At 40.2% G+C, this 26293-nt stretch overlaps 1 protein-coding gene across 6 annotated transcripts in view; it reads right to left on the reverse strand.

Annotated features, from left to right (window-relative positions):
• rtkna (rhotekin a) overlaps positions 1–26293 on the reverse strand; it is an 82558-nt gene that overhangs the window by 2417 nt on the left and 53848 nt on the right. For 3 of the 6 annotated variants that reach the window (XM_061767274.1, XM_061767275.1, XM_061767272.1), the window contains exons 2-10: positions 9635–9896; positions 8463–8516; positions 6214–6331; positions 5891–6115; positions 4956–5050; positions 4378–4484; positions 3860–3991; positions 1905–2070; positions 1127–1231 (exon numbers count right to left, since the gene is read on the reverse strand). In XM_061767274.1, the coding sequence (XP_061623258.1) occupies positions 1127–1231; positions 1905–2070; positions 3860–3991; positions 4378–4484; positions 4956–5050; positions 5891–6115; positions 6214–6331; positions 8463–8516; positions 9635–9896 (1264 nt within the window). Of the gene's footprint in view, positions 765–1076; positions 1083–1126; positions 1232–1904; positions 2071–3859; positions 3992–4377; positions 4485–4955; positions 5051–5890; positions 6116–6213; positions 6332–8462; positions 8517–9634; positions 9897–26293 lie in introns of all 6 variants that reach the window. The other 3 variants (XM_061767278.1, XM_061767277.1, XM_061767276.1) reach the window with 3 other exon arrangements.

The raw sequence follows: 26293 nt of genomic DNA on the forward strand, positions 1-26293 counted from the left end.
CAAAAATCCTGATTGTGTAAAGCCTATCTAAAAGTACAGTTGAGTTGTATTTAACTTTATTCAACAGTTATTTCCAACCAAGCAATTTGATTGGGCAAAAGTCATTCCAAGAGTGACGATATACAGTATAAGAGCACTGGGACTTTTAACTTTACATGTCATGGCCTCATCTAACATTACTATGGGTTGTTAAAAACTCGGCGTGGCAAAGATGGAACATTTTATTTAAAGTATGAATATTTGTCAGAAGAGGCAAGGAGAGAAGCCCGGCGGTGTCACCGGAATTTTTTTACAAATTTTACAAATTCAACTATTGGTGATTTTTCTGCTCTTTTTGAGAAATCCTACACAAGATGGCATCAAATCCTTGCATCATAGGAAAGTAGTACATTGGTGTCAAGGAGCTATGTACAGTACTGTATATGTATTTGTGGATTTAACTATTAACTTAGGTAATTATAAAAAGAAACAAATTAAAGGTGGAGTCAATTACTCATGTTTTTATGCTATTACTGTAATACTTTTTTATTCCTGTGTATTTTTTTTAATCATCCCATATTAGAATATGTCTGTAAAGTGGGCAGACTTCAGATCTGAAATCAAGAAATGCCTATTGAAGATTCGTTTGACATAATCACACAGGCTCTTCCTCCTGCTACGTCACCTGTCGTTGTAATAGGATGAGAGAAGAGCACGAATCTCGGCGGACACGGCATTGTCTTGCAGCAGAAGACCCTCACAGGAGGGTGTGGCAAGGGGGGCTGCTGACAGTTTTTTGGGACAGCCGAGATGGAGGGAAGGAAAGAAGGAAATGGGCAAGACAGAAAGGATGGGAATGTGCGGATGGTTGACGAAGGCAGATGAGTGGGTGTTGTTGGGGAGTGAAAACATGTCAGAAGGTCAAATCAAAAGGTAAAGGGGACATAAAGGAGTGAGGAGCGCACAGGGTCAGAAGGAGCAGAGAAAATAGGACAGAGTGAGTCACAGTCGCAACTGTAAGATCAAGTCTGTCTAATAGTGCAGAAGAGAAAAGCAGATTGTTATATTGGAGATATCAGACACACTTTAATAAAGACACAGAACTCATTCATGCACACGTGCAAATTATTATATGCAAACACCGTACCCATTTCATGGTAAAGGGAGCCTTGCTTCGGTGTGACGGGAGTTGGTTTCCGTGGTGACGGCTGTTCAATTTTCATCAAGTCATCACAGCACTGCTTCCACGTGCCTGCGTGATGGAAATGGAGATAGCCTGCTTTTTTTTCTTTTTCCTTTTTTTTGTTACAAGAAGCAATAAGCTGACACAAGTTTGCCCTTAAGAAGCAACATGTCTGTCATGAATGTGAAAGGCAGCACAGTGCTCAAGTGGTTAGCACGTCTGCCTCACAGTCAAGAGGACCTCTATATTTTTATTTCTCTAACTTTTACATGCTTGGTTATGATTCCTTCATAACCAAGCATAGCCCAGCGGCTTAATTGACGGTTACTTTCCATTATAGATCCCAGAAGATTAGAGCCTTGCACTTCTTTACTAACCTCTAAATTCATTATAAAAAGATCACAGCAATATAGTGGTTAACATATCTGCCTCTCAGTTCTAAGGTTGAGGGTTAAAATCTCCCCCTCTGACATTTTTATGTGGCATTTAAATGTTTTCTCTATGCTTGAGTGCATTTTTTCCAGACCTCTGGTGTCCACCCAAAGTCCCAAAAACGTACACGTTTAGGTAATTGAAGACTCGAAATTGTCCTTAGGTGTAAATGTGCGTGTGAATGTTTATTTGTCTATGAGTGCCCTGCGATTGGCTGGCAAGTATCCGCTGGCTCCAGCTCACCCGCAACTCTGATGAGGGCAAGCGTTTCCACAAAATGGATGGATGCACAAATTTGAAAAGTACTTACTCATGTCATAGAAGTGTTGCCAGAAGGCCTCCATCCACCTGTGTGTCTCCTCTCGACTGTCTGTGGTCAGCGTGTGCGTGACGTCTTCGCCGCCGTACTGGTTACTGATGCAAACGTTCTGAGCTTTGCCCTTAGCGTCCTTATCCGACACGCGTATCCTGGTCTCCTGATGGCATGGGAAAAAACAAAAACAACAGCAGCACAATCAGCTAACACAAAAGGACTCATTTGTCTTCATCCAAACAATTGCCCTTCTGGAATGATCCTCCCTAATGTATTAAAAAAGTCACTAGATGGCGGTGTTGCTCCATTCATTTTATCCCCCATCCCTAGTGCTGTTTTTTTTTTTTTTTTTTTTTTTTTTTTTTTAAGAGGCCCCAGACAGATGACAAAAGATTAACTTTGCTGCGGCTCAGCAGTGTTCAAAAGAGTAAGAGACAAGAAGAGTCCGCATGAGTCACAATGGAAAGAATGAGAAGGCCCACAGGCATCATCAGCGTCACACACGATTCGAATATTTATCGGAAAAACAATAACCGATGATGAGCAGTTCGGGATGCCTCATTAACCTCATTACATTACAGAATTATTGCTTCTGAATGTGTTATACTTTTTCTGCGTGACATTTGAATTTCACCAAAACAGCTGCTAAGTATTATGATTTTCGACGTTAATACACTGATGGCCAGCGAGCACGTAGGATAATGCTTTGCATTAGCATGTCTGCCTCCAAGTCCGGAAGTCCTGGATTTGAATCTCGGCACGATGATGCATGTTTTCTGCTTGCGTGGGTTTTCTCAGGGTAATCCGGTTTCCTCCCACATTCCAAATCATGCACATTAGTTTAATTGAAAACTGCTAATTGTGTAAGGTGTGAAGGTAAACGTTTTTTTTTTGTCTAAATGTGCCCTGCAACTGGGTGGCGACCAGTCCAGGGTGTACATTGCCTCATGCCACAAGATCAGCTGGGATAGGCTACAGCTCACTCGTGAACCTGAGGAGGACAATCACTATAGAAAATAGACTAATGGACATTGATGGCCTTTAATAGGACAACAATACCAAAAGTAATAAATCTTAATTGGACAACTTTCCCTTTGGACCCTTTGGGACTGCTTCACAAAGTCTAATATTTGCTTTTATAATTGTAACTAAATTAAAAGTTAGTGGCTAAGTAAAAGTCACTTGCTGTCCTCCTGATATACTTTGCAATGACCCATGTAGTGCATTTTGGCCTTAGTAATATAAACTCTTTCTATTCAACATCCTGAAATCAAATGTCTGGTGTGATGTGTAAAAATACTTGTTGGACAGCGACAATTGCTTTCAACACAAAAAGTCGGGAAAGTCCCGCCTCCGTGACAGTGCTGATACAACAGACGAAGGGCCAACTTCGTCCCCCATATACAGCGTCGGCACCATATATACAAAACAGCAAAAATGTAAAGTAGGCTTTTCCAGTTCAATAGGTGCTCTTCAGGGAAATCATGAGTGGTGCTGATGAATGACAGGTAGGCTATCTGATGACTGCATACTTTTGTAATGCGTTACAGTTCTCTCCGATATTCGCAGGGAATAGGGAACCAAAACCTGCCGCGATAGCGAAAATGTGCGAGCGCGCCCATCCAAAAAGGTTTGTAATTGGCAATAGATGCCTCAAGATGGCAGCACTGAACTTTTTTCTATTAGACAAGGCTATGATTGACGAAATGAAGCTCCTCCCCTCACTTCAACATAATTCCTTGGCCGCATGATGTCACAATAATGTGCCACCAAAGTAATATAATTTGGCCTGAGCACAAAAAAAGAACAGTGGATAGGTTTCCCTAAAAAAATCTGCAAGTAGGCAAATGCCGCATATGCATTTTCACCATACCAACAAGATTAGTCCACAACTACACCAATTCATTAGATTTGTGACTTTTTTTTTATGTCTGAGCAACTTTGTTTCTGACCTTGTTGATGGCGATGGTGAAAGCTGGGTCGACGCCGTCCTGAACGTCTTCTTGTCGTCTGTAGCAGGAGAGGCTAGTTCCTTTCAGGACCGCATAGACTTTTGTCCAATTGTGAGGGCCGGCTCCCAACTGCTGTGAGGTGGACAACAGAGGTCACTTGATTTGCACTGTCTCAAATAAGATGTAGTTGTTTTTGCTTTGTTCAGTTATATGACATTAACACGATGAAAGCACCAACCAAGGGTTTTAATATGAGCTATGAGTCAATGTGGTTTGTTGCAAACCGATTTTTGAACTTGATCAACGTGGTGAATAGAATAAAATGTTATGATCTTAAATTGTTAGTTTAATCCATAGAAATGAATTACCTTTTGTGTTATCTGGCTTTCTAACAGTATGAAAAATAATCTCCTTGCCAGAGGTAAAAAGAATTGGTAACCTCAACAGAGGAGGTGAAGCTTAGAATAAAAAGCGCACAAAAAAGAGACACAAAAGTGCACATGCTGCTTCCAACGTACCGACACCTTCAAAGGTCCGCTCATCATCTGCTGGGTCATACACTGAGGCTGGGCTGCAAGCCGGCAACACATACTTCCGTAGAGAGGCAGCCAGTAGGAACATTCTTCTATACACACACACACACACACACAGATGGGCAGAAATACACACCATTAATACACTTAAGTCCACCTACAAACACAATCTCCAGCCAGACAATGTCCCCCATTATGAGAAAACACAAGGCTCAGGAGGTGTAAAAAGATTGTCAGCTGCAGGCTCTGTAGCAATGAGCACCAATGAAAGTTTTACAGGACAGCTGAAGAATAAAACGCCGGGGAGCCTTGTTATCGCTTCAGCTTTACACTGCAGTCACCTCCATGGCACAGCTCTTATTCCTGTGACCTTGACTACGGCTGTCTGTCAGAGAATATGGCAGGACAGAGAGGGAGAAGAAGGCAAGGGGGAGTGATGCAGGAAAATGAAGAGTGCAGCGAGGCGGCGACACAAGCGCAAGACAAAATGGGGAAAAATAACAGATGGCGAATTTGGCAGAGGAGAAAAGGCGAAAGACAAACTGATGGAGGCTGACACTGACCGTTGCCTGAAATGGTGAGGTCGTGCGTGCGGAAATTGTCCTGGGCGTGTGACAGCGACAGGGTGGTATGAGCTAGCAGGTGGTACTTGGGGCCCCTGTGGATAGATGAAAATTATCAGAAATAGGAGTCATACACATTATTCACCCTTTTTCTACTCCATAATAGGGTATAGGAACATTTTTGGTCATTTAAGAGGAAAGAGACATCACGATAGGACAGAGGAACTATGTGATTTATCTCAGCCAATCAACAGAGGAAGCCCACAAAAACGTTAGAACGGAAAAATGTATGATAAATAATTATTAGAAATACAATTATAATTTTTTTTTTTTTTTTTTTTAAATGCTACTTAAAAAGTATTGAAATACACAAGTATACACTTTGTTTAATACATTTAATAAATGTAATTATCACATCATATTATACATAATAAATTGCTAACATGCTACAAAAAGTCAACAACTGATATGTGGCTAGAGAATTATTGGGAAAATACACATTTTAGTTTTCAAAATGTGACAACTAGACATTACACCTCCCCAAAAAATAACCGCTATGAAAGAAATAACTGCCAACAAAAATGATGTTGTGAATTTGTATTAAATAAATAAATGAAATAGGATCATTACTTTTGGGGTGGATAGTGAATCATGTCAATGACCTTTTTCTTATGCAGGTAAAGCACCTTTCTCTGACATTTATTTATTCTTTAAAACCATGAACATTTATGATCCAAGCAATTTCAACAACTCAACCAATGTAGCAAGAGCCACCCATTAGGTAATCATACATACATTGGTGGTACAGTTAGGTATTTAATAATGGAAATGCAACACCGACGTAGCAAACTGAACTGAACTTTGTGAGAAAAGTCTTCAGTGTCCTCCAATTTGGTGTTGATTTTTGGTAATAGACTGTTTGCGTTGACACTTACGGTACAGAAGGAACGGGTAGCAAAAGAGGACATGCCCCTCCATTGCTGACCGGGCTGCACGGGCCGGGCTCCATGGCCGCCCGCAGTTTCTTCCCAGCCGAGCGGCCCAAGGAGGAGCTCAACTTGCTGGCTAGCTTCCTAGGCGTACTCCCCGCCGAGAAGTCCTCCTCTGAGCAGCAGCTGTACAGCTCAACGCGCAGCTCGAAAGCAGGATCGGCTTCGCTGCTGTCTCGGGGCGAGGGCAAGAGGAAATGCGATCGGCTTTGCTCGCTCGATTGAAATGTCGCATGGTTCGGGTTGAGGGAAACCGGCGTGTAACTTACAATACAATGCTGTTGTCGAAGCAAATGTCCGTGAGCGTGCGGTCTACTATCACCATGTCCGTGTCAAAGATCTCTCCTCCTAACTGCAGGAGACAAAACACCGCACAGCGATGGAGCTCTGCAAGAAAGAAGTAAACAGTTTTTTTTTAAACAATATTTGAGCTTCCTCTGTTCCTCCTGCTTTGCAAGGAATCCCTGAATACTAAACAATGAGCGGTGACTGCGATTTTAGGTCTCACCATTTTTGCTGTACACACTGTATGCATAATACAATTGCCTACGCCAGGGGTGTCTAACTCATTTTGGTCTCGGGCCGCATTGTAGTTATGATTTCCCTCAGAGGGCCATTAGAACAGTGAAATGTTTAATCACCAAATCATATTATTACCATTACACAACAAATTGAGGGATAACTAGTTTTGAAATCAGAAGACAAGGATAATAGTTTATTCAAGTATTGTTTAAGTTACTGTAGAAGAAGGGTTTGGTAACAGAAAAATGCAATTTCTCAACATTATTGTTTATTATTATGACAATTTGGAATTTGGGTACAGGTTTTAGCAAAAATCACGGAAGTTGACGAGCATGATTTGCTTTCGCGGGCCACATAAAATGATGTGATTCTGATTGTGTAAAGCCTAGTTAAAAGTCCACTACCTGTCTCCTGGGTTCATTTGCATGTGCAGGTCATGCAGATTAATTCCATCAGAGTTGCCAACAGACCGCGCACGAATTAACCCACATTGACGTCCTTAAGAAGCGGAAGGTCATTGTAAAGATTAGTGTTAAATTCGACTGCTGTGGCAATAAGAAACACCATAAAAAATGTAAACGCAACCTGTGTGATGAGCGGGTTTCCTTAAAGGAAGATTAATTTACTCTCTTGCGCTCTTCAATGATCATCCCTCAGCGAACTGCCACCCACTTCACAGTGTGTGTGCTTCTTCACACAGTAAGGAGACGAAGCTACGAGTCAGTCTGTGCTGCCAGAACTTTCGCAAATCGAGAAGAAAAAAAAAAAAACACACACGGACCCGACTTCGTATGAAATACATGCACATGGGCTAAAGTAACGGGATACTCGGTCATTCATTTCCCTATGAGTTCACTTCTACTTCGCCTCTGTTTTCCACTTCAAATTAGTCCCGCAGGAAATTTCTCAAAAACCATGCCGCATTGAATGCATCAGTTGGACCCAGACACACGAACAACCAACAACAGTGGTACAGGGAAACCTGCACTTACAGTATTGTACAATATAAAAACACAGTAATAACAGCTCTCCACATAACCTATAAACACTGAAAATGCGAGGGTACTAAGCACGACTGTACCTAATGTATTGTCCTTCATTGTTCTGATGCTTCTGTGGGATCTATTGGCAGCCAGCTTATCGGCACTCGTATCTAGGGCTGGGCGATTAATCTAAACGTAATCGTGATTTCGATTTTGGCTTCTCGCGATCATAAAAACATAATCAAAGAAAAATTATTAATTCTGCCCTCCCTGAGTGTGTTTTGAGGTGTTTAATGACACCCCAATTGGCGTTTACTGTAAAACTAAGCAAAAAGCATTACATGCTTTGCACATTTAAATATGACACATACGTATAATGCATTCCTGAAACTCGTCATCTTACTGCTACCGCGCAATGTAAAACCCTATGGACAGGTTAACAAAAATGAGTATTAGAAGTCACGGGAGTGATACTGTATATCTTCAAATAACGAATATTCACACAAAAACGCTCCAGTAACGCATACAGACAGGTAATGTAACAATACTCACAGGTACATATCCTTTATAATCTGTGAAAAATGAAGTATATTAAGACAGTTCAATTGTGACTTTCTTCTTCTCCTCTTTTTATCTTAAAGTAAGTAGCTCCATGTAAGCACCACACTGCCCCTAAGAGGCCAAGGCGTGCACAGCAGGAAATGCAGGATATTATTTTTATTCGTTTTTTATTGATATTATTTTATCATATCATTATTTTATTTGTTATGAATGTATGGTCTAGTGTTTCTTTTAAGGTATAATTAAAGTTGAGTTTTGCTATTTCAATTTTATTTTAATAAATGTTCAAAGACACAAAACAAAAAGTCAACATTTGATGAAAGACAATTTTTTTTGCTCTGCAGTCATCCTAGCACAAATCCAACAACTGAATCCTTCCACAGACGGCTCCCTAATGGACCGTAAATCTGCATGCGTCATTCTGAAGTGATCATAAAGTGGCGGCTCCTCACCTCCTTTGTTCTTGAAGTACTCCGTGTCTTTCCACATGAGAGGTATACGTAGATCTGCCATGACACACAAGGATTATGTTAAAAACATGTCCATCACTGTTCCTGTGTTCCAGGCTAAACAATACACCACTATGGTGTATTCGTGTACTTGTATGTGTGTGTTTGCATGTTTGTGTGTGTGTGAGACAAACGTGACACGCCGGTTTAATAAACAGCCTGAAAGAAACTAACCATATTCCCGTTATTGTCATGCTCCCTGGTGTGAATTATGTCAAGATGAGACAAGCAGTGCTAGCCACTCAATAATCGCTCATCTGGTTGCCCATATTGGCGATGTGATGGGCGGAGTGTGCGCGTCAGCACGCTCACCGCAGTCAATACACACAGTGAAGTATGCACTAATGAAGAGTCGATCTGGCGGAATCAAATTACACTCCACATATGCTCAAGAATCTATTAGCCTTTCTGCCTCCTACTCAGCAAACAAGGAGTAATAGAAGAAACGATTGTCACAGCTTTCAAAGGAGGCGAAGTTGCTTGACAGGGATCGATCGATCAATCTCTCTCTTTTGGAGTGGGTACTCTCGGTTACGATGTTCTCTGTACAAGCATTTACAACATCCACTCCTCAACCACAGGGCCCGCTGGATTATTGTTATTAATATTTTCTTTTAATATGATTTTATTAATTAATTTATTTTTATTTTTGAATCCAAAAATACCGAACCCTTTTAGGGTAGATCAGGTGGGGCAAACCCAAGCACAAAAAGGTTTTGTCATTGTTTTCAGTTCAAATCAGTGGCAGTCAATTGTGCCAAGCAGATTTAATATTTAAAAGTCAAGTTTGCCTATCCAGGACTAACAATGTAGATATCAACGTCTTTATGACTAGTCGTAGTTATATTTTGAATAGTTGGAATTTTCATTCAAGGTATATCTGATATTAAGATATCTGAAATGACAATTATGGATAGGAAGAATGCAGTTGCAGATATCTGGTAAAGTTCATGTGACGAGGCAAAACTGAATTACAGATATATGCAACACATATTCAGTCTTGCTGTTAAATGGTAAAAGGGCTTGCTCACTTTGTCACCCAGAGGTACCCTGTCAATATTATTTAAAAAAACTTTCTTAAAAGGTCAACATGTGGACATATCGAGAGGACTTGCCTGATATGGCCACTTTCCCTTTGCACGGTAGCCTGTCGTCCATGGGCCCCGCGTCCGACGACCTCCGCGTCACCTTCTGCATGACCTGCGCTTGCTTCATCTTCTGCAGCTCGGACATGTAAGCCATTATGCGGGTGCTGCACGTCTGCAGGCTCTTGGCCGCTTCCAAGGCTTGATCTCGCTGCGAGCAGGCGGCCAGCAGCTTGCAGGCCCCGTCGCGCATCCGGATCTCATGGTCGATTTTTTTCTGGATGTCGCTGTCCTACACAGGGAAGGACATAATAAATTTTTTTTTTTTTTTTTTTTTTTTTTTTTTTTTTTTTAAGTTACTCAACATAAATCATTGTGTGTTTATTATCTTAAATATCCAATTGAGTTTTGTAGAATGTTGATAATAGATGTGAGTTTTTTTAATATGGATAAAAAAAAGAGGTCATTTTTTATAACATACTATTTAAACAGCGTGGCTTTGTACTACAGTTCTCTGTCATAATTACTGTTATACACCGACCAGCCACAACATTATGACGGCCTGCACAATGTAATGGTATCAAATAAAAGAGCTATATGCAGTGGCGTACAATTGCAGTGCATTATATTGAGACTGTATTTCGGTTGCTCATACAGTACATTATATGGAATATTGGAAAGAGCTTTGGAAGCAAAACCTTTTAAGGTGGAATCTTTCATATAGCTCTTTTACATTACATCACATTAGATCAGGGTTTCCTCAACTTAAGAGAGCCAAAGCACATATTTGACATTACAAAAATCTCAAGGCACAGCATCAAACAAAAATGTCACAAAAACAATATACAGTCCACTGAAATAATTATGATCTTGTCTCAATTTACTCCATTTTATATCGTGTGAAATCTGGGCCTGTTTAGTTGAGCACAAAGCTATTATTCTGTTATACAAATTGCAACAGGTGGATTTACAGGTTAATCGTACCTTCTCACATCTAATGGAAGAGCATTTCATTGTTCTGCCTGTCAGTATACATCACTGGCATAAATAGATGAACAAAAATATTTGAGTAAATAAATGATCATTTTCGGCACTGTTAGTGAAATTTCCAGCCACACACCCGAATATCTGTAGTGTGCCACAGCACAGTGGATTTTGTTGTAGCTTGTGCATTTTCAGCAATTTTATTGCAAGGGCCGTAAAGAAATATCATTATTCTCTGCATATTAGGACAATAAAACTCACAGATTCACATTTCTCTAGCAAAAACTCTTAATAGCAGACAGAGAGGCAATAAAGTAGCACATGGTGTGTGAAGGATAAATGAATTTGAGCAGAAGTAAAGCTGAGGGAACATCAGGTGACCTTGGATCAGCAATGAGAAGTGCTTGAAAGAAAAGGTGGAAAATGTGCTGATTCGGTGCATGAAATAAATGTGTGCATTTGTGCATTCTGCTGCCTGTAAATGCATGCGTGCTTGCTTACTTCAGTGCTACATTAGCGAGCGCAAACAATTAATCTCTTGTGCTCTGCGTTCTCTCTCTGCATGCTTCCCCTTATTGACTCAAACTTTTCTCATCCATCCTCCTCCTCTGCACGCCTTCCTATGAATTTTTCATCCTTTTCATTTCAGCTTTCCCTCTTTTCCTGCTCATTTTCTCCTCCGCACCTCATCAGTTCCACTTCACCGACCTAAAAACACCTCCTCTCTACCTGTCTGTTTGAATCCTGCCTGTTGTTCAATGACTGGCTCAGTGGGAGAGGGCTTAATGTGGTTTGGACGTTGCACTCTTTCTTAGACACAGTGAACTTTCAAATCGGCTTTCCGAGAGCAGCACTGCATGGCAGTGAAAGCTTCCAAAAGAGCAGTAAATCACACAAAACATCAAAATATATTCCCCGACCGAGAGGCCAAACCACTAAACACTGTCATTGTGGCATGCAATGGAGTATCACGAAAAGATGAAACTGCAGGCAACCAAATATAAACATGTCTTCACAAAGTTTTATTTTCAGACAATGTATTGCTAAATGTATTCTTTAAAAAGAAGAAACCTCTTATTTTCTACTGTATATACGAGCGAGGCGTAATGTGAAATTGTAGAGGAAGCCCAATGTGTATTTTTAACATAATCGCTGTATGTATTGTGACAAAGTAGTACCTCATTCCTCCATATTTGTTTTTCTAACTCCATCAGAATACACTGGCATTATAGTTGGGATGAATCGATACCACTTTTGGGACCGAGTACGAGTACTCGCCAACACCGAGTACCGATTCTTGATAATGCCATTATGTCTTGTAATTGCGATTCAAATGTTTCAAACTATTGTTCAAAAACAATTTGTTTTTGTTAAACATGGCACATGTTCCACTTAAATATACTTTTTATAGTAACAACATGCCATTACTGACGTTTTAAATTCATCCAATTGGATGTTTTTCTAACAGCTTGCCACACACTTCACTTAAATGACAAGTCATTTCAGTTATGTGGTGTCTCAGAGTGAACACGAGGGGGCACTGTGTAAAAGGATTACATAGGTAAGAGATGAACAAGAAACAAGAGCCGAAGAACGTAAAGTACACAATCCCATGTTACCTACAGTATGTGTGTGATTGACAAAATTAAGTGAGAGACAAGTCTACTTCTTGAGAAGGTCGGAAGTTATGAAATGAAACTGTGACGGGACAACTGAAGTGATACTCATGACGGAGGCCTGGTTGGCTCAGCCGGAGACAGACAGCGCAGAGCGGGCGACGCGATTGAAACCCGGTGCTTGCCAGATGGCTCGTGGGGCAGAGCAGAGCATAACTGCAGTTAGATAAGTGTGGTCACCCATGTTTACCTTAAAGTATCTCCACATGGCTGACATGCCTCCTACCCGGAAGTTACAGTATACTTACTGTATGTCTGGCTGGTGACGTATCGGGGTGTAGTATCAGTGCATTTTTATTTTTTTATGAGTATAAGTACTTTACAGTAGTACAGTATTGGCACAATACCGATATCTGTATCAATAAAAAAATCCCTCCTTTATAGTTGTATTTCACTTTTTGTGTTTAAATAATTGACATATACAAGTGGTAATCATGCTTTACTTGACCATTTCCCCCACTCTATAGGGTTTTCATCCACTTGCCTATTGCAATGCATTATGTGTTAAAAAATAATAATAAATAAATAAAATAATCTAATCTGTCTGGACTATTCATTATTATTCCTAAGTAGCTCCGAGGCAAGATTTAATCAAAATTATGCAAAAAAAATTATTTTAAAATTAAAAAAACAAAAACAAAAAAAACTAACATTTGGACCACAACATTCCATCCACTTCAATAACTTAATGTGATCATCACTATTACAGCAGTATCTTACAAATTTGGCATTTTAAAGACAATCATTCTCATTATTGATTTACATGGTCAGGATTTATCAGTGATGCTTATGAGTGTTGGTAAATCACACTATTACACAAAAAAAAATTATTAATATCACATCAGTACACCGGTCAAATCATTATCAATCTGCAAATGCCAACAGAAACCACATTTGCATACGATATTGTAGTACAAGTTCTGATTTGGCTCCTTTGAATTGAGCTGAATTGCAAGGATAAGGAGCAAAAGCCTAGCTCAGACTGCATCAGGATGAGTCCAGTTGCAGCAGGTCTCAGCGTGACCTGCTATGCGGAGGTCCTGTATTTATAGAAGCTTAATTAACGGGCTTTTCCTTCTGGGCATCTCAGAATAGAAGACAAATAGCCGAGATCTCACACTAAACCTTAAGCTAAGCGAGCAACACCACCTGATACCAGATGAGAGATAAACTCATCAAAGACACTTTACACACCAACACACACAGTGTCAGAGAATTACTTAGTGATTTTCTAGTGTTTTAAGAGTGTATATGGGAAGCCAGGTTCATGCAAACGATGTGTGAAACAAATAATAATTCAGAAAAATTATACAACATGCTGGTATGCCATAATCAGAGGCATGATGTGTCACGCAACAGCCCGTGCATAGCGTGATGTCGCTTCTGTCACGGTGTCACATTTTTACACAAGCGCACAATCGGTACTGTGGCAACCTCCATTTTAAGGACTGAACATTTTTGCCCTTAATTCAGCCTTCATACGTTTTACAAAGGGGAAATAGCTCAGCTTTTACCAGCCTTCAATTCATATACATTTATTATATTTAATCACTAAAAATGATGACAATTAAGCTACGTGACCAGATATTGCTCGGAAAAGGAGATTGGTTGTTTGTCTGAATATGTTCTGCCATGACTAATGCAGTTGCAAAATGGTACAGCAGAAAGCGGAACGAGAAATGCTACATATATGGAAGAAAACAAAGGCCTCTTATTTACATCATGTGACTATTACAGAAATGAATTTTCAGCCGAACACACTTGGAAACCAAACTAGTTCTAGTACCTGGTTCTGCCAAGAAAAACACATCAAATATGAGTAGATTCTTTCTGAGGTGAGTAGTACAAAATTGACAAAAGATAATTTGTTCAGAAATCCTCTGACTTGCAAACTTATGGTTACTTGTCATGTAGTAGCTCACTTGGCTGCCTTTGACACAGTTTTATTTTCACTCAATGGTCTATTAGTATCCACTGTTGACCTGTAAGTGACCGGTGAGTAGACCAGCATGTAAATTGCCTCGATAGGCTCCAGCTCACTTTTACCACTGAACACGATAAGTGGATGGATAGATGGCGGGATGTTGGAGAAGAGGAGAAATCACAAGTTTAGACTGGAAGAATGGCATCACTGTACAGAGCCAGATAGGCTTAAAGGCAAATACAATGCATCATGTGATACCCGGCAAACTAAACTCCTACCCCCCCAAAAAACATCCTAGCAGTTTTCTTGGCAAGACGTAGATTTGGTATTACAAAATTAAATAAATGATGAACTTGACAAAGTATTGAAAAGAACGAGGTGACTAGACTAGACCAATTTTGAGATTTAAATCAATGACCCACTGTGATTTTCAAAAATCAAGTTAATTATTTACCTCAGTCTGTATGCATTCTTACTTTGCTCTACTCTCGCCATTTACATTTCTGTTTAGGTCCTACTTTGCTGTAATGTCTAAATGTGGTCATTGATTGTCATACATACTGTGTTTTGTTTCTTTCCAAAATCATTTAGCCATCATGAAAACATTGGGTTTTGTTGCCCCTTCACTAGGGTTAACTTTCCATTCCCCATCTCCTCTTCCGCCAACACAAATGTCAAGTCTCCATCTCATCATGAATTCATTCTAGACTTCTCCCTAAAGCTGTGCTCTACCTGACAGCGTCTTAATGGCAACTTATTATCTTCAATTAATAAGATAATTATCATTATCTAAAATGAACTAAAAGAAGTAGGCAACACTTATGCAACAGTAAGCTTTCAGTGGGAATTTTGGTGTAATGGTCAATGCCAGATGGTCACTTCCTCGATTACCTCTCTGTCCCCATCTGGTCATGTTGTGTGCATGTGTTTGCATTGATCCTCACTAGTGTGCCCGTTGGTGTGATCTTACACACAAAAAAAAACACACACACACAACATTAACACAAACATACAAGTGTTGGTTGTGGATTTGACACCCCCACAGATGGTGTGTAATGGACTGTTTACAATCTCTTGTTCTGCACGAGTAGGCTTTGCGGGTTAGATCGCCGACCCTCGACCTCTGACCTGTATCTCCTAAGCAAACCAGACGGCTACCGTTAAAGCTTGGCTATACCTATAAAAATTTAAGCTAGTTGGGAAAAATAATAATTGAATTTAATTACAAAAACTAGAACCTACGGCACCATATTGTAAAAAATAAATAAATAAAATGTTTTGGTCATCTCATATATCACACTCCTAAGGAAGCATGGCCAATATTAAAGTGAAGAGTTTATGTAATGCAAGCCAAAACTTTTTTTGCCATGGTCTAGTAGAAATTTTTTTTTTATGGGATACGTGTATGTTGTGTTTTTTTCGGTCCAAGAATTACGCACACACACAGCGGGACTTCGCAGACTAAAGTGCTGGCTGCTTTCAATCGGCTAGCCACAATTATGTGCCTCGCCTTCCTCTCCACCCTCTTCCCCCGACTTTCCCTTTTACTCACCCTCTTCCTCTCCCACACCCTCAGCGCAGCGAGCGAGGCAGTCAATGAGCTAAACATGAAGTCCAAGTAGGACAAGTGATTTCTGTGTCACTTGTCCCCTTTTCTAACTTTCCATACTACAAAATAAGTAAATTATGTATGATTATTGTTGAAACTGGATCAGACCGATGTCGGTATCGGCCAAAACTCAAGGCTGCAATATCAGAAGTGAAAAAGCTGGATCGGGACATCCCGAATGATAACCTTAAACAAAAATGTTGCGGTTTCACTGCATCACGGTATTGCAATTACAGCTCTAAAATGTATTACTTTGAAATGACCGATAAGCAATAATATTTTCCCCCATTGAACGCAATCAATTTTCTTAAAGAATGTAGAATAGTTGGTCCGCTGATAAAATGCCAAGCTGCTCAAGTGAAGTTGTACAACAGGCTCCTTATGCCTTATGTGTTTTTTTATAGAATGTTAATTGTAAGTTTAAACTGAAATTTGTTTTCTTGCCACACTGACAATATTTACCGGGAAGAAAAAAGTTTGCTCCTCAATGTTAATTTAAGAAATAAAACAGTTATTTAAAAAAGAAAAACTATTGGTTGTTCATTTTTAAGTGAAATGGCTTATGTTTTCTTGTGTATTCATTCATTGGTCTTTCAACAAACATATTTCATCCGATTACTCGATAAAAATATTCGATAGCTGCCGCACTACTGCAGACACCTTGTTAATCATTGTGTGCCATGGCGTATTCAAAGGGTGAGTAGTTTCACTTTAGTTTAGGTTTATTTTACAGATAATTCCATGAGAATAAAGAATGAATCACGTGACACAAAACAATGCTTGTACAGTTAATAACAGTTTTATAAAGGCAACAGTTTGATCCTGAACAAAATAATTCACTTTAGTCAAATGGTTCCACTTAATTTTATCTTCTACTGCACTCCATCAAATACTTTGCCAATTAACTACAGAAGTCACAGCTTGGCACCAGATAAGGCCAAACTAACAAACATGAGGGGCGCAAAAAATAAAAAAAAAATTAAAAAAACAATGGAGTCAGAAACAATGTTTTAATTCTCATAACAATATCCCTACAGTGTTGTTGCTTGCAGACGCTGCTGGGATGCCAGAACACAGCAGAGAAGAAACAGAGGTTTACTAGTTTGGAAATACTGAGTGGAAAATTGGGGATTCTGCCAGAACTTCCACGGTTTACCCCACCTCTCCCCCAAAGTCAGCTGGGAAGGGCTCCAGCACACCCGTGACCCTATTGAGAACAAGCCTTATAGAAAATGAATGAATTGGGGATGGGTCCAGTCCAAAACTAGTCGGTGGCAGAACAAACTACAGAGGGTCTTCAGATTATGACCGGGTTCCCTTCCTACTATCACTTACCTATAGTGATGCAGTGGTTAAGTCATAACTACAGTACATACTTGTATGAAAAAAAAAAAATAAGGATACACCAATACCACTTTTTTGGGACCGAGTACAAGTGCAAGTACTTACATTTGAGTACTCACAGATACCATGTATCGACACTTAACATCATGTTAATGTCACTATGTTTTGCAATTGTGATGAAAATGTATTTTAGAATAACTAAATGTTGCTCAATAACACAAAACACTAACATTTCTTAAGCATGGAGTTTGACTCAACACTTTTTAAATTAACAACTAGTCATTACTTACATTTTAACATCCAACTGCATGTTTATATCACAGTCTTGCCACACATTTCACTTAAACGTACAGTATCCTTTAACAGAAGACATTTCGGCTGTATGGTGTCTCAGTGTGAACACGAGGGGGCACTGTGCAAAAGGAGTACATAGAGGACATGAAGAAGAACGTTCATTCTGGGAGATATAAACGAGCAAGAATATGGATGCCGTGTTACCTTAAAGTGGTATCGGTGTGTAGTATTGGTGCATTGACGAGTACTGTGCTGACATACAGAACTGTTGCGATGCCCCAGCTCAAACTCTTGCCATAAAACATTTTCGACCATTCTTATCTGTCACATGTGTAAAAAGAAGTTAACCACTAAAAAATGTAAAAACAATAAGACACTAACTTTACTAACAAGTAAAACAATGTGTATGGTGACACTGGAGTCTTACAGGTTTGAATGTGAGTCTGTTATATAATTTCTAGTGTATATTCTTATTCTTTTAACACTCCTTAAAGTGAGGCTGGTCCTTATGTGTGAATTTTATGCATGCAAGCACAATCGTTTCACCGAACTTCGAGTGCAGTGGAGTACCTTAGTTCAGCGTGCTGAAACAGCATAGGGAGCAAAGCAGCATGTGGGTCTGTAATTGCACTCCGAGCTAGAGATTGTAGATGTATTAGATTTTAGATGAATATACATACATTATCATCGAGTCGCACTGCTGGAGCAGAAAGCAGCAGACAGACCAACCCTACAACAGCCTCATGTAACGGCAATGTGTACTGTAGCTAACTATACATGGACGCATCATTATCTACAGCACTTTATTAGCGTGTGTGGTCCCATGCCATATAAACGTGTCTGCAGAGTGTAGATTTATGCATGGCTGGGTACCGCTTCAAGGCTAAAGCTCATCAGGAACTGTTGACTGGAGAAGAACGTTGCATGTCGACACGTCGATGTTACCACTGCGCAATGACGATTATCGCTTAAAGTTGCCAGTGACGTTTTGACATTAACAACATGGACGCCTCACTGAAATCAACGGGTGGTCGATCGGCACAGCAAACTAGCAGCGGTGTCTCAAGTGTGTGGAAATGTTTCACTGAAAATGAGACGATAGCACGGTCACTTGCAAAATATGTAAGTTTATCCTCAAATATAACAAAAGCACAAGTGTGATGAAATCCACCTCAAAAGGCAACTGTCACCATTGTATGGCATCGATACAAAGCCCTTTTGGGGGTGGGATGTAACTTATTTGCACATTTTCACTATTCGTGGCAGGGCTCAGTCTCTGTCCCCGGCGAATAACCGGGGTTCACTGCATCTCTGCATCACAGCTGAGCAATATTTTCATGCATTTTGCCATTCAATAATGGAAACAAACAGTAAATCTAAACTTGTGCTCAAAGAGGTGTAGACAATATTCTGCCACATCTCAACAGCTTTAACACAAGCTTCTGACAAAATTTCAAAAATAGAGCAAAGTAAATTTGTTGCCAAGGAAAGAGGCTTTTGCGACGGTCATGGAGAAATCCTAAGGCAAGTAATTGGCAGGCTGTACAGTCTGTGGCTGGGCAAGGCAATTAATGAATTAAGACACGCAACACACACTCGCAATGGCTCTCATGCCCAGCATGCTACAGTGCCACCAGTGTCCGTTTGTTGATTTATGATGTGGTATTATTAGCTGATTTTGTGTTTGTCTTGTCTTTTTCTGTCTGCGTTAGGGAGTAAAGTTAGAAAAAGATGGCATGAAATAATTTTCACAGCTTCAATTTGGTGGAGTGGAAAGATACTAAAAGATGTTCACTCCTGTTGACCTCGTCCAGCGTGTTCCTTCTCACACACATCAAATGACTGTTTAAAGAAATTGGGTGATGCATTTCATAATTTGCTCAGCATGTGTCATTGTGATTGACGGCTCTCAGTATGACAAGCTTGTTCACACCCGCAGGAGATATGCTGGAAGGTCTCTCCTATTGTGTTTGTATTGTATCTTTACATGCGAATGTTCAAAGGTATCGTATTTGGAGTTTAGTGTTCCAATTTTCCCAGTGTGACATGAAGGTGCCTTCATGTACGCAATACAACTGAAATGTATAAAATGTGAATGGATCATGCAACAAATTTGTCTGTTCCTCTCATGATTATTATTCAACCAGGAATGATGGATTTTTCACGTAATTGATTTCAATGAAATTCTTTGTAATGAGACAGCATGGCCGAACCAAGATAAATGTGTGTTGTTTTTTTTTTATTTTTATGTCTGGTCATAGCAAAGCAGGGCAAAGTTTCTTCCTTGAGAGTGGAGGTGGCAGTAAAAGGGCTAAAGGCCTCTTTATACACCCGCGGTCGACAACACCCGCATTGCATCACGTGACCGACGAATTGCGTAGCTTGACGCGCACACGGCAAAAATTGTTGCTGCGTGTAGAACGCCGGAGATCATCGCTCGTGATTGGTCCATTTTAGTCACATGCTGTGATGACGTACTCAGCATGCCCCTTGGTTCTACATACCATCTATGCCGCCGCCTTCTTGATCGATTTTGCAGAAAAATTAAACGCATCATCTGGCCATCTCGGTCCATTTGTTCTAGCAGACACTTTTCACAGTCGCCATTGTTGTTGCTTTGTTCCTTGTTACGGAAAGTAAAGTAAAAACGTCTACCGGAAATGGCCAAAAATGCAGCAGAAACTCCACCCTGTGGCGTCCTAGCCAATACCAGCCGTAGCGACACACCCGACTTGGAGGAGAACTGCAGCACACTTTCAAAACAGCGCGCGTGGGTTGCACTCTAGTATAAAGGCAAACTGCGTGCGGGATAGCCGCAGTGACGTCAGCGCGGTCGCCGTCCGCGCGAGTATAAAGAAGCCTTAAGCTTCTGCACCTCGGGGGGGAACTAGGGAAAGGGGGAGGGGTGGCCGATTATCTGCCTCTCACAAGTCCAGCCTCAACATTTGCCAAGAAATGCACTGAAGCACATTTGAAGAGCTCTAATGAGCCGACGCTTGAAAATTAGCTCACTTTAAGTTCCCCTGCCAATTAATAATTTCAATTCACACACACACACACACACACACACACACACACAAACACACACACCAATCCCAGGCTTTCCTCTTTGAAGGAATCACTAAAGAGTAAAGATGAGTTAATTACCTCAGATGCCCTAACTAACATTTACAAACTCTCTCACCGGCAAACTACCTGGGCTGCAGACACAGCACAGTGCAAAACATACTGAAAATGAAATATCTGCATGTTTAAAACCGCTAATTACAACTAGGATTGTCCAAAAATGATCTTGCAAGAATTGCACACCTAGCCAGATAACAGGGAATCCCATTGCATATCAGACAATATGGTAGATAGTCTCTGTTGTGAGTTGATGGATATGGTGGCCTCGAAGTACAAAACAATATAACAAATTGTGAAATACTTTTAGATTTCAGAAAACAAACGAACAAAAACTGAGACACTTTTACATTTCAGAAAACAAATTAACAAAAACCGAAACCCTTTTACCTTTCAGAAAACACATTGACAAAAGCAGAAGCACTTTTACAGACAAAACTAATTATAAAAGACGAAACACCCGGAAAGGGAACGTCCCATTTCACAGACATTCTTAGAAATCCCCTACAGTGAAAAATAAATAGATGAACAAAAATATTTCGTTACATCTGCGTAGCCTACCCTTCCCGCGATGCAGGAGCCATTCATGTTGAAGCGGGGCGGGTCTTGCCGAGAAAAGGTGTGGGATTTCTAAGAATGTCTGTGAAATGGGATGTTCCCTTTCCAGGTGTCTCGTCTTTTGTAATTTGTTTAGTCTTTTGTAAAAGTGTTTCTGCTTTTGTTAATTTGTTTTTTGAAATGTAAAAGTGTTTCAGAATTTGTTATATTGTTTTGCATTTCCAGGCCACCGTAGATGGATAGTGCCAGCTGTGGAAAAGCAGTCATTTATTGTCTCGCTCCACGTCTCTCTTTCTAGCCAAGGGCCCCGGTAGTTGAAGCTGCTTTTATTGCACTCCATAATTCATAACTGTTCGTACTGTTGCCTTATTTAGAATATATGGCCACACGTGTTAAGAACCACATGTGGTGGCCCCCACGTGAGCATCGCTATGCAGGCGCTTTTGTCTGACAGGAAGCTAAACGCAGCCAAAGACGCACAACAACGACAGAGCAGCACACCTTCTTGCCAAGCTTGTGTGTGTGTGTGTGTGTGTGTCCTTGAATCACTATCGACTTGCAATAGCCCTCAAGTGAATATAGGCAATTAGAATATTCATGAAGCCTTTGAGTTTGCGATGCACATCACTTGAGTGACCTTTTCAATAAGCAAATATATGGATAATATGGATTTAAAAACTTACCAAGAACATAAAAGGAAAGAGAAGGGCTGTGTGCAGATGAGGAAGTTGAATTACTGAAAAAGGTTGCATTCAGAGTGATTGAGCACTGACATCAATTAAAAGCAGAAAAGTAAAAGGATGAATTATTGACAAACATGAAGGACAAATGTAAGCTGAGACAACTATCTAACCTTTTTCAACCCTCTGCCACTTAGGAGCCCCTTAGAGCCTCCTCTGATTACTGATGCTCCAGATTCAGCCGGAACAATGAGATCTGGCTGAAATGGGATTAAAGCAACAGTTTTCATTTACTTTATTTTAAAATAACCTGTGTTAATTATGATTACAATATGCAGTCTTAAATTATCTATTTTAGGAATCTAGTTATTGGTAGACTCCTATTATGTTGTGCTTGCATCAGTGCTAATGTGATTGTAAAGAGTTTTGTGCAGTTCTTTTACAAACCCATAGTTCATAGTGGTTCAGAAGTAAATTGTACTTCACAACTGTTGGAGACCTTGGAGCATTTAAAAAACAGACAGTACCGTTAACATTAGTTTTTATCGATGACAATAATGTGCTGCGTCCATCTGCTAACGATTATAGTAATAAATATAACACAGGTTGGGAGTAACAGTTTCAATGGGCAGATTTATATTGACAATATTTCATGATCTGCTATTGGCTGGGGACCAGTCCAGGTTGGTGTATCCCGCCTCTCGCACACAGCCAGGTGGGCTCATGTTGATAAGCGCGATAAAAAAATGGATGGTTGAATATTCCCATTATGGTATTTTAATAAATACAGTGGAACCTTTAAAGTCAAACATCCTTGAAGTCATACAATTTCTCACACAAAAAATCGGAGTCACGTACTGTATCTAATGATAACCTCATGAGACCTCAGTTTAGAGAGCATGAAAGGATAAATCAAAAGTATAAATTGCTTTTTCTTTTGATTTTAATCAAGCATTTTTGTGACACGTATTCCAACAAAGGGCCGGCCTCAACTAGATAAGAGAACAATTAAATCACATCACAACCAAAGCAAAAAAACCTGCACAGCCTGACACAGCTTCACTTACAGTATGTATGCATCTTATAATGGTTTTATATTTTACGCTAGTGGTCTTCTTTTTACACTTATGAAAGTTAAAAATGATAAAAGCATATTTCACACCACTCACGTTTGCTCACATTCAGTGGTTAACTCTTCATAACCAGAATGTTAAACTGAAGAATTTACACCTATTCCTCTAAGTCATGTGGCAATATGTACAGAGAGTATAGAGTATAGTAATATACGCTAGAATTTCATCATATGAGTGGCGTGAGATTAAATGGTCGCATTGGCCGAGTGTGTCTCTGCATGCTTCTTGCGGCTCTGCACATATCGTCGACACAAAGGTAATTGCACTGAGCTAACACGAGGTATTCATCAAACGGTCTCGTGTAGAAAAATGGTAGTTGAGCATCTGCTTGCTCAGATAGACAAGATATAAAGTACATTGCGGACTGAGGTTGGTTCTGATCCGCTGCCAGACGCACTGCATCAGCTGCAGACAGATAACCACACAAGCTGCTCACCTCTGTGACCACCTTGTAATCACTCCTCCACCAAACTGTCTATGTATCGTTTTAAAGTCTACATGGGATGGGCGATCATTTCCTTTATCATACTCAATCATCCATTCTTTTTCAATAGTGGAAATAAAGTTTATATTTCTACAATTAAATATATATTCCAAGAACAAATTATATTCCAACAATTGTCTTGACAATTAATTATTAAATGCCTTGTTTGAATAAAAGAAAGAAATGGGAACAGGAAAACAGAGGAGCCAGGGGCATTCTGAGCTAAACCCCTTCACATTCCTTTAATTACTCTGCCTCTCACAGCTGTAAACACTGTAAAAAGATGCCACAATTAAAAACTTGCAGCACTATTGACGTGTTAATTTCGTCAGCCAAGGAAACTTCTCTCCTTTCACTTTGCAATTTGCAACATTAACAACCAACTTCTGTGATTTTGTAGCTCTAAAATTGCAACAAACTTTACGCTGTTGCTATTGTACTTTCTACAGCAGCCCATTAAGGCAGCGACGATGGGCCTGAATTAAAGCTGCCTGACACTAATTGTTACCAAGGAAAAACCATTATGCATTCAATACTTATGCATTCAATAAAGTTGTGTAGTCACTGTAGTGACTACACAACTTTAATGTAAACAACAATTCTACATCACAAAATGCTGTCAATTGATACATTCCATCTCCAAATCTATCCCATGTGAAAGTCAAATACGACTAAGGTTACACAATTTGGAATTCAACCAAAATTTTAAGGAAGAAAAACAGCTATGAAGTCAAACAACAGTTAGTCACTATCCAACTAACCTCAACTTCGCATTATGGTTAGTTAAACATTACTTCTGTTACTATTTAGGTTAAAAACAGTGTAAAGTGTAAATAGATGTCTTTGATAACCACCCATGTTAACAACCATGCCAAATTTCAATCATTAAACAAAAAAATCCCCAGGTATATTAAATGAGAGTTCAAAATTGTGAAGAAAATCAAGCCTTTGCCTCCACTCTCAAACACAGTGGACGTGTCTGCAGAATACGCAAAACCAAGCCCCACTGAAAATTGCCTTCTTATGCCTACACATAACTACATTTTTGAGCTGCGAAATATATCTGCTTAAACCTTCCAGTAGCTGGAATATATCCCACCGAGTCATCGCAGGGCTTTCCAGGGTGCGATTAGAGGCGCTAGCCATCAGCTGTCTCGCAAGCTAACAGGCTTGGGCCCAGTAATATTAAGTGAGTCGTAATTGAGCCACATAAGAGCTAATGTGAACAAAGGCGCTCAAGTTCTTATATGGTGGGGGATGTTTTAGCCATGCCCCCCTCTCAGCCCCAAATCAGGAAAACAGAAATGGTGAAAAACGGTTTACGTTAGCTCTTCACAACTGAATACTACATACAAAAGTTCTCAGTCTTTGCACGTTATTAGAAATTATCTTCAAACATGTATAATGTATTGAGAAGGAAATCTCTGAGGTCACTTCACATTGTCTTTATCATATTTAAACACACTTGTATGACTGTTAAAAAAAATGGTACAATGTTACTTAAAAAAATGCATGTTTAGCTCATAAATATTTGATAAAGTATGACCGTGGAGCAGCGACCCTAGTGAGGAGAAGCGGCTCAGAAAATGGATGGATGACCCTGGAGCAATTGATTTCTAGTTGCATCAGTTCCTTTTTGGAGGACAACCAGCTTCACAGAATGTATTGTTTGACCTTGGAGCATCCACGGTAAATTATTCTTCCCATTTATCCCAATTTTTCCCCATTCACAATGTCGCAATAAGCCATTGAGAAGCCCACCCCAACACTTTTTGTAACAGAAGCAGGGGGCCAGGAGTCATAATTGGGGTCTGGGTGGAAAGGCAGTTTCATGAAGCAGTAGAGTATAAACATCTGTTTTTTTTGTTGTTGTTTGTTCCAATTCAACCATTCATCCTGTGCAGAGGAATGGGTTCATTTCTCTGTGTGACTCTCAATGTTCAGGAGTTGTACATCAATGCAGAAACAGAAAAGGAATGACCTCCACAGCACACACATAAACACATAACACACACGTTGGCTGCAGCCCCACTGTAAGCAGAGAGGAGACAAAGAAGAGCAGAGACAGCACTCAAGAAATTTATCTCCATAGATATCCAAAGAGGAGCGGATGGAGAGCCAGGTCTACTGAGAGACAGTGCAGCTTCTCTGCAGTAAGTGGGGATCGATTGTAAGAGGATTCCATTCTCACTTGCTGCATTTGCAGACACAATGAAAAGCAGCGTCAGTAATGCATTAAAGAGCGCGCTGCTAAATTGCTGTAACGGCCGAATGCGATGAAGTGGTGCAGACCTCGTGTTGTGCTGTGTCACTGCAGAGAAAGCATCAAAATAGGAGACGACGTGACACATCAGTGAACTTTTCTCAGCTAATGAGTCAACATGGTTGTGGTTGTAACAGCAGCAGGGACACAAGGAAACACACATTGGTGTATTTTACGCACACACAGAACACATTCGAGGAATAGAAAGATCACATGTCAAGTGCTTACAATTTCTGGGTGATGCTGAAGCATGAGGCCTTTAAAAAAATCGACAGAAGACATACATATTTTCGGCAGAGAATTAAGGCCACACTAAAACGACCACAGTGGACGACTGGTTAGCACTTCTGCCTCAGAGTTCTGAGGACCCGGGTTCAAATCCGGCCTTGCCTGTGGGGACTTTGCGTGTTCTCCCCGTGCCTGCGTGGGCACATACAAACAACCATTGGCGCACACATTCACACCTAAGGGCAATTTAGAGTCTAGGAATTTTTAGAGGAAACCGGAGTACCCGGAGAAAACCCACGCAGGCACGGGGAGAACATGCAAACGCCACATAGGCGGGGCCGGGATTCGAACCCCGGTCCTCAGAACTACGAGGCAGATGTGCTAACCTT

The sequence above is a fragment of the Phyllopteryx taeniolatus genome, chromosome 3 (genome assembly GCF_024500385.1).
Source record: "Phyllopteryx taeniolatus isolate TA_2022b chromosome 3, UOR_Ptae_1.2, whole genome shotgun sequence".
NCBI lineage: Eukaryota > Metazoa > Chordata > Actinopteri > Syngnathiformes > Syngnathidae > Phyllopteryx > Phyllopteryx taeniolatus.